Consider the following 16488-nt stretch of genomic DNA (forward strand, 5'->3'; position numbering starts at 1 on the left):
GATCCAAGGAGAACTTCTGGAATACCAAAAACAGCTTTCAAGGGACATGGCTGCAGGTTAATTTCAAGCACCTCAGATACAGTTTTAAAAATAGAATGCCAGTAATTTTGTAGTTTAGAGCATTGAATGAACATGTGACTAAGGTCACATGGTGAGACATGACATCTATCGCACTCTTCATTTACATTTGGATATATTTCAGACAATCTGGATTTGGACAAATGCACTCTATGTAAAACCTTAAATTGTATGGAACAACCAATACTCTATCAATCCCCTCATCCCACCACTCCTGTGTAAATTCAACACCCAAGCAGATTTAGTTTTGTTGGTGGAGTGTTTGTCCAATGACAAAATACACAGATAGATCTGACAAATTACTGCTTTCTGTCGAGATAATAGAGTCAATATGCCATCCCAGGGTTGGCAAGGGGGTGGAGCAGGGAAGCCAGAAAATTGTCAGGAGACACAATGCCTAATTTGAAGGTAACGGAAAAAGTGAGAAGGAGGCAAAGAGTATTTAGAGGCCAGGTTGGGAAAACTAGAAAATATTAATTTTACATATAAGTCTTGGAAGGACTTAATACCTTTCCTTGTTCATTGAGAGAAAGTAATATCTATTAGGAAAGGACTTAATACATTTCCTTGTCCATTGAGAGAAAGCATTATCTATTAGGGAAGGACTTAATACCTTTCCTTGTCCAGTGAGAGAAAGCATGATCTATTAGGGAAGCGGGGAATAAGTCATTCTAATCAATAGGACCCATAGTAGATGCAGAGGACAATTAAAAATGCTGTCGAAACTGGTACCAAATCTTAAGTGTGGAAAGCACTACAGGATTGCGAGTATAGCGAGAGGGGGATGTTGGGAGAGAAGAGCAGAGCAGAGTAAAGCAGGTAGAGATGCAGAAATACAAGAATGTGCCTCTAGGTGGCACAATGGGGTATCTGGAGCATGTAACCAGAATGGCAATTTCTGAAAATGGTCGCCCAGTACATTTACATTTACATTTAAGTCATTTAGCAGACGCTCTTATCCAGAGCGACTTACAAATTGGTGCATTCACCTTATGATATCCAGTGGAACAACCACTTTACAATAGTGCATCTAACTCTTTTAAGGGGGGGGGGTTAGAAGTAATAATATATAAATAATAATAATAGTAATAGTATATAAAGTTGAGTAGTGCCAGCCCTCCACTAAACATCACTGAAATAAAGATCTACTGACTCTGGGTACCTTTCCTCCCCAGATAAATGTGGTAACAGCCTGATTGGTTGACTTAAAGAAACACTTTGGTCAAATCAATGGGATAGATTGAAATTGATAAAGGAATTTGGGTAAACTGTTCATTTTTACAGCATTAATCCTTCCTATAAGTGATAGTGGTAAGCTACCCCATCTCTGAAAATGTGTTTTCATTTGTGCAAGAAGGGGAGAAAAGTTTGCAGAAAAAGAGCATGTAATGAACGAGTTACATTTACTCCAAGGTATTTGAAACCAGAGCGGCTAAGCTGAAAGGGAAAGTCTGTCTGCTGGAGCTATAGTGCTTCTGGATTGACTGGGAAGCACTCACTTTTCTAGAGATTCAGCCTGTAACCGGAGAAGGAGGTAAAGTTCTCCAGAATAGAAAGGATAGAAGATAAACAGGTTAAAGGGTTATTTACATAGAGTAACAAATCGTCTGCATATAATGATAACCTACGTTCAACTCCTTCCCGTGTTACACCTTGGAAAAAGGAGGACGCCCGTAAATCTACTGAAAGGGGCTCAATGGCGACGGCAAATAATAAAGGGGACAGTGGGCAGCCTTGGCGTGTCCCACATTCCAGGGCAAAATAATCAGAACAGGTGTCATTGGTACATACACTGGCCTGGGGATATGTATACAAGAGACAGATCCATGAGCTAAATTTGTCTCCAAATCCACATTTTTTAAGATCAGCAAATAGGTTCTCCCATTCAATTCTGTCGAATGCCTTCTCTACGTCTAGGGAGATTACCACCTCAGGGGAGTTGGAGAATTGTTTAGAATAAATAAGGTTAAACAGCGTCCAAATGTAAAAAAATGAATATCTGTCCTTTATAAAGCCGGTTTGTTCCTGTGATATGAGTCCTGGTAAGACTACTTCCAGACGCCTCGCTATCACCTTCACCAGCACTTTTACATCCACATTAAGGAGGCTTAGGGGCCTAAATGAAGAACAGGAAGTGGGGTCTTCCCCCTTCTTAAGGAGAAGCGCTATTGAAGCCTTTGTTAGGGTAGGTGGCAACGAGCCACGTTCAAGTGATTCATTATACACTGCTCAAAAAAAATAAAGGGAACACTTAAACAACACAATGTAACTCCAAGTCAATCACACTTCTGTGAAATCAAACTGTCCACTTAGGAAGCAACACTGATTGACAATACATTTCACATGCTGTTGTGCAAATGGAATAGACAAAAGGTGGAAATTATAGGCAATTAGCAAGACACCCCCAATAAAGGAATGGTTCTGCAGGTGGTGACCACAGACCACTTCTCAGTTCCTATGCTTCCTGGCTGATGTATTGGTCACTTTTGAATGCTGGTGGTGCTTTCACTCTAGTGGTAGCATGAGACGGAGTCTACAACCCACACAAGTGGCTCAGGTAGTGCAGTTCATCCAGGATGGCACATCAATGCGAGCTGTGGCAAGAAGGTTTGCTGTGTCTGTCAGCGTAGTGTCCAGAGCATGGAGGCGCTACCAGGAGACAGGCCAGTACATCAGGAGACGTGGAGGAGGCCGTAGGAGGGCAACAACCCAGCAGCAGGACCGCTACCTCCGCCTTTGTGCAAGGAGGAGCACTGCCAGAGCCCTGCAAAATGACCTCCAGCAGGCCACAAATGTGCATGTGTCTGCTCAAACGGTCAGAAACAGACTCCATGAGGGTGGTATGAGGGCCCGACGTCCACAGGTGGGGGTTGTGCTTACAGCCCAACACCGTGCAGGACGTTTGGCATTTGCCAGAGAACACCAAGATTGGCAAATTCGCCACTGGAGCCCTGTGCTCTTCACAGATGAAAGCAGGTTCACACTGAGCACATGAGCACATGTGACAGACGTGACAGAGTCTGGAGACGCCGTGGAGAACGTTCTGCTGCCTGCAACATCCTCCAGCATGACCGGTTTGGCGGTGGGTCAGTCATGGTGTGGGGTGGCATTTCTTTGTGGGGCCGCACAGCCCTCCATGTGCTCGCCAGAGGTAGCCTGACTGCCATTAGGTACCGAGATGAGATCCTCAGACCCCTTGTGAGACCATATGCTGACACATGCACATTTGTGGCCTGCTGGAGGTCATTTTGCAGGGCTCTGGCAGTGCTCTTCCTTGCACAAAGGTGGAGGTAGCGGTCCTGCTGCTGGGTTGTAGCCCTCCTACGGCCTCCTCCACGTCTCCTGGTGTACTGGCCTGTCTCCTGGTAGCGCCTCCATGCTCTGGACACTACGCTGACAGACACAGCAAACCTTCTTGCCACAGCTCGCATTGATGTGCCATCCTGGATGAACTGCATTACCTGAGCCACTTGTGTGGGTTGTAGACTCCGTCTCATGCTACCACTAGAGTGAAAGCACCGCCAGCATTCAAAAGTGACCAAAACATCAGCCAGGAAGCATAGGAACTGAGAAGTGGTCTGTGGTCACCACCTGCAGAAGCACTCCTTTATTGGGGGTGTCTTGCTAATAGCCTATAATTTCCACCTTTTGTCTATTCCATTTGCACAACAGCATTAGCAATGTATTGTCAATCAGTGTTGCTTCCTAAGTGGACAGTTTGATTTCACAGAAGTGTGATTGACTTGGAGTTACATTGTGTTGTTTAAGTGTTCCCTTTATTTTTTTGAGCAGTGTATATAGATAAAGGTAAAGGGGCTAACTTGGTATAGAATTTCTTAAAGAACCCATCAGGCCCCAGAGCCTTTGCTGCTCTGCATTGACTTGATAGATTGAATAACTTCTTCAAGGCTGAGAGGGGAATCAAGGTCATTTGCAGTTTCAGCCTCAACTGTGGGAGTCTCCAGTTCACCCTAAAATGTAGTCATTTTAGCAGTATCTGATGGAAATTCAGATGTATACAGGGAGGAATAGAAAGACTTGAAGGTGTCATTGATCCCCATAGGGTCAGAAATCAAGCTATGAGAGGAATCTTTAATTTGGGGAATCAGACGAGTAGCAGCTCTGCGTTTTAATTGGTGTGCGAGCAGACGACTTGCCCTATCGCCATGTTCATACCACGTAAATGCAATAGTAACCGTTCCGCGTCTGTAGTGGACAAGAGATTGAATTCAGATTGTAAATTCAAGCGTTGCTTATATAGCTCTGGAGATGGCGTCAGGGCATATTGATGGTCTAAGTCAAGGATGGCTTAAGAGTTCTTCTAGTTTAGCTTTCCGAGTTTTGTTTAAATGAGAAGAGTAATACATAATACTCCTCTAAGATAGGCCTTAAGTGATACCCATAAGAGAGAATGAGATGTTGAGCTTGTCTGATTTGAAAAAAGAAAATTATCAATAGAAGTGGAGATAACGTTACGGAAGTCTGCGTCAGACAGGAGAAGAGAATTGAATCTCCAACAGAGAGGAGTACGAGTTTATCCTGATAGGACTATGTCGAGGGCTAAAGGTCCATGGTCAGAAATTACAATGGGTAAATATTCAGAATGAGGTGACATTTGGAAATAACTTATGATCAATAAAGAAATAGTCAATACGAGAAAAATAATGGTGTACATGTGAAAAGAAAGAATACTCTTTTTCCTGGGGATTCTGAAATCTGAAACACCCATTCTAAACCATAAAATCGGAGAAAGACTTTGACATAGCAGAAGGAGACATAGTTCTGGGGTTGGAGCGGTCTAAAGCCGGGCTAATAATACAATTCAGATCCCCGCTAAACATCAAAAGACGGGTGTTCAGAGAAGGGATTTTCCCCAGCAATCCTTTATCAAATTCAACATCATCAAAATTGGGAGCATATACATTCACCAGTACTACAGGTGTGTGCCAAATGGTGCCAGTTATGATTAAATATCTCCCATTACTGTCTGACATAACATTAGTAGTAGAGAAATGTATTATTTTACTTGCAACCCCTCTGGCTTTAGAGTTAAAGTCTGAGTGGAAAACCTGACTAAACTTGGAGTTTTGTAGCCTTGAGTGATCTTTAATGCGTAAATGGGTCTCTTGTAAAAATACCACATCTGATTTTAGCTTTTTCAAATGGGAGAAGACCCTAGACCTCTTGACAAGAGTATTCCAAGATGAAAAGGTTATCGGATTAGGTCGACCTATTCCCATATTACTATTATTAGCGTTGTTAGCCATCTAAAATATTGAAATGAAAAAGGTGTGAAAACAGACCAAGCATTTGCAAAGATAACAGAGAAAACTGATAAAAAAGAAAAACAAATATTAAAATAATAATAAAATAGGACCAAAAAAGTTCACTCCCCGTCCCGTCCCCTCCCACCCAAACCCAAAGTCTCCTTCCCCAGCGAATGGAGACAGCAGGAAGAAGTTTGCGCAGCTTCAGCGCATATAACATAAAACCTTCCTATTCTAACGCGGAGAGGCTCCATAGCACCAGTAGTGAAATACATTTGAAAAGGCATTCACAAAACGGTAAAGTAGGTCAACAGATCAACCAAAACAAAGACCCCATAACAATGAAACGGAACTGTCCTGACTCAGGGAGTCTTCAATCAGTGCAACACGTACAATGTGTCCTACAGTGTCCCTGTTACAAAAACGAAAAGGGGCCAAGTGTCTTTACATCTACGAATGATCAATAGGGCGTAATAAAGTGATGAAAAGTCCTTCAGTAGGTATCTAGACAAAGGAAAGCTCTGCTGAGTGGCAATGGTAGCTGTAATTTCCCAGACCAGAATCGTACGGAGGTTCTGAAGATCTGTGGGGAGTGTGACCACATGAGCCTCTGTAACAGTTGGACTGAAGTCGGCGCCATTGCCATTCACGTTTGCCACCGCGGTTGAAACGTCAGTTACAGGTCTTCTGCTCCTCAGGTCGTGTGACATTTGAAGCAAAAAGGTAATTTACAAACTCACCAATCAAATATGATATGTAAAAAAGTGGAATGCAAAATGAACTAATCCCTAGGAACCACATCCACAAGCTTCTTCTCCATTCACATGCTAAACCAGAAGCCATAGTTGTGGTGTGTGGGCGTTCTATCCAATATATACACAAATCTGGACTAGTTTAGATTTACAGATTATATTCTGGAAAAAGTTAAGTTTCAGTGAAAATATAGTGAAAAGTCAAGGAACGCTAGGCATTATTTGCCTTTCTTACTCCTGATAATGTCGTTTGACTGTGAAACAGGCCATTAAACAAGACACCTGACAGTGTGGGATCCTCCCCTGCGCTCCGCTGCCATGGCACTGTGGTAAATTTACAGCCACATAACTCACACAGGAGAATCCTCAAGGTGATTCCGCCACCGTCGTGCTCCACTAACCAGAGACCAGACACAGGACCCGACACAGGTGTTTGCTATGTGAATCAGTAAACAAGATATAGAGCTGTCGGGTCTGCCTGGGGTTGATGGGGCTGCTGTGGGGCTGAGGTCTGGGACGCTGGCCCGCCGAGGTGATCCATCTCACCACCAGGAGGGGGTCACTATGATCTACTGTACCTTTACAGCAACACTGAGCACAATCAACCCAGTCTACACAAACACCCATACAATTCCTCACAGCAGTGGAGCCCTTACCCACATCCATGTCCATCCATGTGGGGGACCATCGCCATCTCTGTGGGGAGTACAGACGATGGGAATTGGGGGACAGCCATATTACTCAAACACCACCAGAACAGCCCTATTGCTTTTCACAGAAGGAAAAGTTGTTATGAGTTCTGGTCAACTCCCTAGTGGTCCTGGTGAGGCATCATGGGAGAATGAAGAGGCTGTTTGTAATCAGTGGGAGATGGGATAGAGCTGACCTGGAAATGTTTCAGTACAGAAAGGAGTGTGTTTAAAAGCTAGACTCGCATCAAAGTGAATGCATGTAAGTTTTAAAGTGAAGTTCACTGACTAATTGATTCATTAATGCTGTGTGTGATGGCTCTAGCGATCTAGCCTGCTTGACATAAATAGATATAACTCTGCTTCACACTCCCAAGGTTAGCCGCTGACAGGTTAATGAGGAAATAAATGCTTTTGAATGATATTTTGGCTATTGAAGTCATTGCAATTTGTGGCAATGGCGCGCATGTTGTGCAAGAGTATAAATCACTCAAATTTTTCCACCAATCAATAAATACAAAATAGGTGTAGAGAGATGCTGACAGAACAGCAGGAAGCCAGTGTGTGCCAAATGGCACCCTATTCCCTATATAGTGCACTACTTTTGACCAGTGCTCTGGCCAGTGCTCTGATTTCTCTATATAGGGAATAGGGTACAGGCCATTTGGGACGTAGCCATGGACAGCTCTCTGACTGATGAATGTGATTAAGAGCAGTTATTGCTGTTGGAGGAAGTGATGAATTTCATACAATGGACCTTACATTTCTACCTAACTGTTTTCCTGTTGACAGCAACCTTGAGGTGGCGTCTAATTCGGAGAAATGTATCAACATTAGCAGCTTTTAAACAACAATTAACTTTGTGAAATCGCTGTGAAATAAATCATCCACCCCAAAGGATAAACAGCTCATTTATTTTAAAAGGGTTTCTATGTCCTCTTTTGGGGCGTTCAAATCTTTCACACCTCTTTCCCTTCTGCTGGCAGTAAGAAAGGAAATTACAATTCAACTTAGAAACTTCAAGTCTGAACCCCAGAGACATTAGTGATGTATTAACATGACATAACACCTGTCATTGCCATTTCCACGGCAATGTCAACCACCTATACACAACAAAAGGGTATATTTTCACGGGTTTTTTACTTTGTCTTCCAGAACTCCAACCAAAGTGCCAAGAGTTGTTGTGTCAGTACGCCTGTGTCAAAATGAGAAACATGACGTTCTGCTTCTGTGCTGATGGCTTCGAGGTGGAACAGGATGGTCGAGCCTGCAGAGGTAAGGACCGACAGCCAAAAAGGCTATTCATCTATATCAAAAGGATGGGTGGTGGATATTGACAAACTGATGACAAAAAAAGAATGGTAGCTCTTTTAAGTTTGACAATACAGTAAGTCATATTTGGATCATTCTGGAATAGCTGCTAAATGGACACACGTATATTGTATACTTTATGTGTGAAGGTGACACTTTTGAGGTGTCCTTTTGGGGCCGCATTAAACCAGGTTTATGAACCGGAAAGTATTCAGACTCCTTCCCTTTTTCCACATTTTGTTACGTTACAGCCTTATTATATCATCAATCTACACACAATACCGCATAATGACAAAGCGAAAACAGGTTTTAGAAATTAAAAAACCGAAATAACTTATTTACAAAAGTATTTAGACCCAGCAAAAACCAAGCCATGAGGTCAACGGAATTGTCCGTAGAGCTCAGAGACAGGATTGTGTCGAGGCACAGATCTGGGGAAGGGTACAAAAACACTTCTACAGCATTGAAGGTCCCCAAGAACACAGTGGCATTCTTAAATGGAAAAGGTTTGGAACCACCAAGACTCTTCCTCTTCCTCCATTTCTAAAATCCTGTTTTTGCGTTGTCATTATGGGGTATTGTGTGTAGATTGATGAGGGAAAAACAATGTCATCAATTTTAGAATAAGGCTGTAAAGTAGCAAAATGTGGAAAAAGTCAAGGGGTCTGAATACTTTCCGAATGCACTGTGTTTAGGTCATTTTTTACCTAAACACAGTGCACTGTGCACTTAAGTGCACTTAACTAACTTAGTTTTCTAACAACTTTTTGTCCTCACTGTAGATCACGACGACTGCGCAGTATATGACACATGTAGCCAGACCTGTATGAACACCTTTGGATCATATAGATGTAGCTGTACAGATGGATACATCCTACAACCCAACAGAAGGTCCTGTAAAGCCAAGACCGGTAAGATGAATTATGTATCATGGCTTTAGTGTGCAGCATGTCTTTGATGGAGAGCTTTTACCTGTAGAATGTGTTGTTTCATGAAGTAAACCAAGGGTTTCCATCTAATCAATATGAATTGAACTTTATATTGAAGACTCATCTGGTGAACATTTATAGCCGACCTGTAACACGACTTGAGCTATTTAATGTCTACATGTCTTTGCTGTTCTGTGTTACTTTGCCCCTTAGGGCAAACATAATCTGATGATTCAATCAGGTAACTTTACAATTGTTGCAGATAGTACAAGAGGGATGTTAAAGAGACACTTCAGGATTTTGGCAATGATGCCCTTTATCTTCTTCCCCAGAGTCGGATGAACTCGGGGATACCATTTTTATAGAGGTGCGCCAACGCTAACTAGCGTTAGCGGATAGCACGCTAGCACTTACAATAGACTTCCAGTCATTGCGCTAACGCTAGTTAGCAATTGTGTTATTGTTAGTTAGTTACTTATTTCAAAGTGCATGCAGACATAAAAATGGTATCGATGAGTTCATCTGACTCTGGGGAAGTAGATCAAGGGTTTCATTGTCAAAATCCTGAAGTGTCCTTTAAAGTTACCTTTAAGACATAACCTTTAAAGGAAAGGATTTAGCAAGAGAGGGAACCCTGATTTATGACTAGCATTACTTCCATTACTCAAGTACTGTGTGAGCTAAACTTTCCTTAGAGTGGTAAATCACACTCTTCATGGGTGAATAGAAGTCCAGGCCATGCACACTCGCACCCACCCACACACACATACACACACCTCCTTACATTTCCCATACTTTCAGCACCCATATGTCTCCCAGGTCAATAACAGTTGTAAAACACCCGGTGACAATCCTTTGTTTTCTTTCCTGCTGGATATACAGTAGTGGGCTACCCCTTAGAAAGATATCAACAGTAGTTGGCTTTCCCCTTTGAAGTAGTCCATAAATAATGGAACCTAAACAGTGACTGGACATTAGCAGCAATTGTGAAAGTGGCAGTAAATTCAAAATCCCAAACTAGTTGAATAGTGGACTACTAACATTTTAACATGCTGCTTGCACTGTAATGGTCAAAGCTATATAGACACCTGTAAAAGCTTGTCTATATCAATTTGTTATAGAGAATTAATCAGAGATTTGTGGAAGCAAATTCATTCAGATGCTCTGTTTTGACGTTGCTGCTGTTGGATTGTGTCCTGTAAGTATCCTTTAAGAATTTATGGATGGATACTAATTTCAGTCTCTCTCTCTTCTCTCTCTTCTCTCTCTTCTCTCTCTCTCAGATCCTGGGGACAGACCACCTGTGTTGCTGATTGCGAGTACAGAACATATCACAGTCACACACCTCAATGGGTCTTCTATACCCAACCTAAAGCAATTGGATACTAATCAGACGATTCACACATTCGATTTCTATTACAAGGAGGAATCATTATGTTGGATCTCCTCTACAAACTCCAACGGTCAGCTTTGGTGTGCCACCATGACAAAGTTAAAAGGCTTTTCACAGATGCGAAGCGTAAGGATAGGAGAGAATCTAGAGAGTAAGTTTCGGTCCAAATGAGGTAGAAATATTGATCATAAAGGGTTTGGATGTTGCTGCCCTAACAAAAAAAATTGCTCTTGTCACAATGTCTTTGTTATTATGTACTTTCTTTCATTTGGTTGTAGATGTGGAACATTTTGCCATAGACTGGCTCACAAGAAACATTTACTTTGTGGATAGAGTAAGTGAAAGAATATATGTCTGCAATGAACAAGACGACGCATGTGTCACAATAGTCGATCTGGATCTGCAAAACCCTGGTGGAATTGCTCTCGATTCATTGATGGGGTAAGTTGAGAAATTGAGAAATGTATCTTGTGCAAGTTTTTTCAGTCTAAATATGCCTCAGCTCGTCATCAGCTGCTGTACTTGTACCAACACGTCTTTTTCTGTTTGATTTAAGGTTCATTGTAGTGGAACCATATTATATATTTTCATTTTCTAAAAGCAGCAAAAGACACCACTATATTTACTTTCAATTTCTACAGATGTTTTACATATATATTCATTTTAAACTTTAAATCAGACTGACTCAGCTCACAACATTTGACAACTCAATTTGAGCAGACCTGTATTTGTATGTGACGCAGAGCTGTACCAGCTGTCAATACTGAGTGCCACCGGCAGCTGAAAAAGAAACTATGAGTGCGTCCTAAATGGCACTCTGTTCTCTATATAGTGCACTACTTTTGACCAGAGCCCTATGGGCCTCAGTAAAAAACAAAAAAGTGCGCTGTATAGGGAATATCATGCTGTTTGAGACAGTCTATGTTAAGGCTTAGACTTCCAAACCTGTGGTATTCCTGACTTGGATGTAAGCGGCTCCTGCACCTTAGCAATCAGTTGCAGTCAGGAGAATGTGCTATCTTCCCGTGCCACTCACACGCAACAGAGTTGCTTTGACATCATCAAAGTGAGCGGGGTTAATATTCCAGGACCAACGTGTTCAATTATAGATGCGATATTCCTTCAGGGGGAAATGACTCCCTTCTACTCCTATGATATCTGTCAGATGACAAAGGGAATGTAGACAGGTACTCTCTACGGATTCCCTGTATTTCCAATGGATTCCACTCGAGTTAACTTAAAATGTTATAGTGTAGTGCTAAAACGGATTTGGATTGTAGAAATGAATGAAAAGCGTGTAGCGATATTGTCTCAGCCTGATGTGATCCGATACAGTTGTTTTGCATAGACCAATTACATTTTTCAAATTAGTAATTTGAGGGTTGATACATTTTTAATAGATTAATCATACTGGGTCTCATCAAAAACAAGTGAAGGGTGAAGGTAAACTCTACATGCAGTCATATTTCTGTTCTGAAGCTCAGTGTTGAAAAGAGACTTGATGCTGAAATAAGTAATTGGCGTGGTGCATTTGGTTGGCTGCATTTAGAATAGCTTCGTGATTGGTGGCATTGATTTATTTAATTACAAAACACTACTTAACTGTTCGAATGAGCTTTCAAATATGGTTGAATGAAAACCATCAATTTGCGGCACAACATTGCATGTGACAAATTCTGTATGTGACTGGCGTGTGAAATAGGAATCACAAGGAGGGACCGTTTCTATTGTGATTCCACAGTTGATTTCTGTTTATGGGACAGTGCACGTTATTCAATGTTTCAGGTTCAACATGATAATGTTAGTATCGGAGTTAGCAACAAAGCTAATTTCCATCCGTAGTCCAAACTGTAGGCCTACTGTACATTGATTCTCAATTGTGGTTTGATTCTATTAAAATCAGTTTTATACCCTGGGATTCAACTTGCTTTTCAGGAAAATGTTCTTTACGGATCTGGGGAGTACAGCCAAGTTGGAACAGTGCAATATGGACGGAACCAACAGAACCAGGATAGTGGAGAACAGAATAGAGAAGCCCACAGCTGTTACTCTAGACCTGGTTAGAAAGCTGGTCTACTGGGCAGATGCTGCCCTGGACTATATCGAAGTGGTGGATTACAATGGGAGCAACCGGCACACTGTTATCCATGAAAGCTCTGTAAGTACAGCGTGTGACAGTTGTTATCCTATGATCTTCCCATTTCCAATGTTCAATCATTCTTTGTTTCAGAGAAACCATATACTATTTTATCAAAGGGCATACCAGTTGATCTCACTTTAGTGATACTTCGTGAGGATTCAATAAGATAGTCCAAATGAGCTAAGCTTTCGTTAAGTAGTGGAGTGAATACTCTGATGAGAGTGGACTTTCTTTGACCCTGCCTTTTGGGAATGTTCACAATAACAAAACAAATGTTTTATTTAACTAGGCAAGTCAGTTATGAACAAATTATAATTTTCATTGACAGCCTAGGAACAGTGGACTAACTGCCTTGTTCAGGGGCAGAACGACAGATTTTTAACTTGTCAGCTCAGAGATTCGATCTTGCAACCTTTGGGTTACAAGACCAACACTCTAACCACTAGGCTACCTGCCACCACAAGCTACATAGTCCTGACCCTGGATACCTGCCAGGGGGTTGGAGTGAAGAAGCCATCTAGCTGTGTGTGCTAGAGAGTTTACAATGGTTACGTCCCAAATGGCATCCTATTCTGGTCAAAAGTGGTGGTCTACAGAGGGAATAGGGTTGAGAGAGACGTAACCAATGCTACTGTACATTCCTGCTGCTGCTATATCCCCTAGCCACATCCTTTTCCAATGGATTAGAATGGAGTGGAAGAGCATGCCCAGCTAGCACATTTGGTTCCCATTGGTTCTGGGAACGAAGCCATAAATGAAGATGTTGCCTCTTCTGGGGACACACATTTTTAGGTTGCAGGAAGGTTCTGAGAATGTTTTACTATGGTTTTCTAAATTATAGGTAATTTGAAGGTAATTAAGTCATGTTCTGAGAGCATGTTTCGATAAGACTATTAATAACACTGCTAGCTTAGTTTGGGTCAACTGTTCTGAACTCGAAGCATAGATAGGACATGCAAACACATGTATTTTTTATTGTGGCACGGCACCAGTGACATTCAAACCTATGATCTTCTGATCTCTATCCATGGAATTATTCCACTGTGCAACCAGGATGGAGCTACTGTAGCATGCCATGATTTTTTTAACTCATACAAAGCTGTTCATTTTATTCTATTCAAACAGACCCCATTTCAAAGGAAACAAGCACTCATTAAGATCAGGTGTGGCCAATTACACAGCTGAACACACTTAACAAGATAGAGGACAGAGAGTTTTGTTGACGCTGAGAACGGAATTTACAGTGGGGAGAACAAGTATTTGATACAATGCCGATACAATGCCAGGAAACATTTACATTTACATTTGAAACGTATGATCTCTGTAATTGCAAACAAAGGTTTCTGTACCAAATATTAAGTTCTGCTTTTCTGATGTATCAAATACTTATGTCATGCAATAAAATGCTAATTAATTACTTAAAAATCATACAATGTGATTTTCTGGATTTTTGTTTTAGATTCCGTCTCTCACAGTTGAAGCGTACCTATGATAACAATTACAGACCGCTACATGCTTTGTAAGTAGGAAAACCTGCAAAATCGGCAGTGTATCAAATACTTGTTCTCCCCACTGTATATGTTGAATAACATGCTCAGAACGTTCTTTGAACATTACTAATGTCTTCTTGGGGTTTTCATGTAATACAACAAACTTCCGGCGCCGAAAAGAGATGGCCGCCTCGCTTCGCGTTCCTTGGAAAATATGCAGTATTTTGTTTTTTTATGTGTTATTTCTTACATCGGTACCCCAGGTAATCTTAGGTTTCATTACATACAGTCGGGAGGAACTACTGAATATACGATTAACTTCAACTCATCATCGTTCCTACCAGGAATATGACTTTCCCGAAACGGATCCAGTGTTTTGCCTTCCACCCAATACAATGGATCTGATCCCAGCCGGCGACCCTGTGCGACGCCGAAAAAGGGGCAAACGAGGCGGTCTCGTGGTCAGGCTTCGGAGACGGGCACATCGCGCTCCACTCCCTAGCATACTACTTGCCAATGTCCAGTCTCTTGACAATAAGGTTGATGAAATCCGAGCACGGGTAGCATTCCAGAGAGACATCAGGGATTGCAACGTGCTCTGCTTCACGGAAACATGGCTAACTCAAGGGACGCTAACGGAGTCGGTGCAGCCAGCTGGTTTCTTCATGCATCGCGCCGACAGAAACAAACATCTTTCCGGTAAGAAGAGGGGCGGGGGGGTATGCCTTATGATTAACGAGAAGTGGTGTGATCATCATAACAACACACAGGAACTCAAGTCATTCTGTTCACCTGATCTAGAACTCCTCACAATCAAATGTCGACCGCATTATCTACCAAGGGAATTCTCTTCAATCATAATCACAGCCGTATATATTCCCCCCCAAGCAGACACATCGATGGCCCTGAACGAACTTTATCTGACTCTTTGTAAACTGGAAACCACACACCCTGAGGCTGCATTCATCGTAGCTGGGGATTTTAACAAGGCTAATCTAAAAACAAAACTCCCTAAATTCTATCAGCATATCGATTGTGCTACCAGGGCTGGGAAAACCCTAGATCATTGTTATACTAATTTCCGCGACGCATATAAGGCCCTCCCCCGCCCCCCTTTCGGAAAAGCTGACCACGACTCCATTTTGTTGATTCCAGCCTACAAACAGAAACTCAAACAACAAGCTCCCGCGCTCAGGTCTGTTCAACGCTGGTCCGACCAATCTGAATCCACGCTTCAAGACTGCGTCGATCACGCGGATTGGAATATGTTCCGCATCGCGTCCAACAACAATATTGACGAATATGCTGATTCGGTGAGCGAGTTCATTAGGAAGTGCATTGACGATGTCGTACCCACAGCAACGATTAAAACATTCCCAAACCAGAAACCGTGGATTGACGGCAGCATTCGCGTGAAACTGAAAGCGCGAACCACTGCTTTTAACCAGGGCAAGGTGACCGGAAGCATGACCGAATACAAACAGTGTAGCTATTCTCTCCGCAAGGCAATCAAACAGGCTAAGTCCCAGTACAGAGACAAAATCGAGTCGCAATTCAACAGCTCAGACACAAGAGGTATGTGGCAGGGTCTACAGTCAATCACGGATTACAAAAAGAAAACCAGCCCCGTCGCGGACCAGGATGTCTTGCTCCCAGACAGGCTAAACAACTTTTTTGCCCGCTTTGAGGACAATACAGTGCCACTGACACGGCCCCCTACCAAAACCTGCGGGCTCTCCTTCACTGCAGCCGAGGTGAGTAAAACATTTAAACGTGTTAACCCTCGCAAGGCTGCAGGCCCAGACGGCATTCCCAGCCGCGTCCTCAGAGCATGCGCAGACCAGCTGGCTGGTGTGTTTACGGACATATTCAATCAATCCTTATCCCAGTCTGCTGTTCCCACATGCTTCAAGAGGGCCACCATTGTTCCTGTTCCCAAGAAAGCTAAGGTAACTGAGCTAAACGACTACCGCCCCGTAGCACTCACTTCCGTCATCATGAAGTGCTTTGAGAGACTAGTCAAGGACCATATCACCTCCACCCTACCGGACACCCTAGACCCACTCCAATTTGCTTACCGACCCAATAGGTCCACAGACGACGCAATCGCAACCACACTGCACACTGCCCTAACCCATCTGGACAAGAGGAATACCCATGTGAGAATGCTGTTCATCGATTACAGCTCAGCATTTAACACCATAGTACCCTCCAAACTCGTCATCAAGCTCGAGACCCTGGGTCTCGACCCCGCCCTGTGCAACTGGGTCCTGGACTTCCTGACGGGCCGCCCCCAGGTGGTGAGGGTAGGTAACAACATCTCCACCCCGCTGATCCTCAACACTGGGGCCCCACAAGGGTGCGTTCTGAGCCCTCTCCTGTACTCCCTGTTCACCCACGACTGCGTGGCCATGCACGCCTCCAACTCAATCATCAAGT

At 42.8% G+C, this 16488-nt stretch overlaps 1 protein-coding gene across 1 annotated transcript in view; it reads left to right on the top strand.

Annotated features, from left to right (window-relative positions):
• The window catches only part of LOC139532141 (low-density lipoprotein receptor-related protein 1B-like), a 208340-nt gene that overhangs the window by 65872 nt on the left and 125980 nt on the right, over positions 1-16488 (top strand). Inside the window, exons 3-7 of the mRNA XM_071329354.1 lie at positions 7942-8061; positions 8880-9008; positions 10310-10570; positions 10698-10860; positions 12355-12577. Of these exons, the coding sequence (XP_071185455.1) occupies positions 7942-8061; positions 8880-9008; positions 10310-10570; positions 10698-10860; positions 12355-12577 (896 nt within the window). The remainder of the gene's footprint in view (positions 1-7941; positions 8062-8879; positions 9009-10309; positions 10571-10697; positions 10861-12354; positions 12578-16488) is intronic.

This window comes from Salvelinus alpinus, chromosome 10 (genome assembly GCF_045679555.1).
Source record: "Salvelinus alpinus chromosome 10, SLU_Salpinus.1, whole genome shotgun sequence".
NCBI lineage: Eukaryota > Metazoa > Chordata > Actinopteri > Salmoniformes > Salmonidae > Salvelinus > Salvelinus alpinus.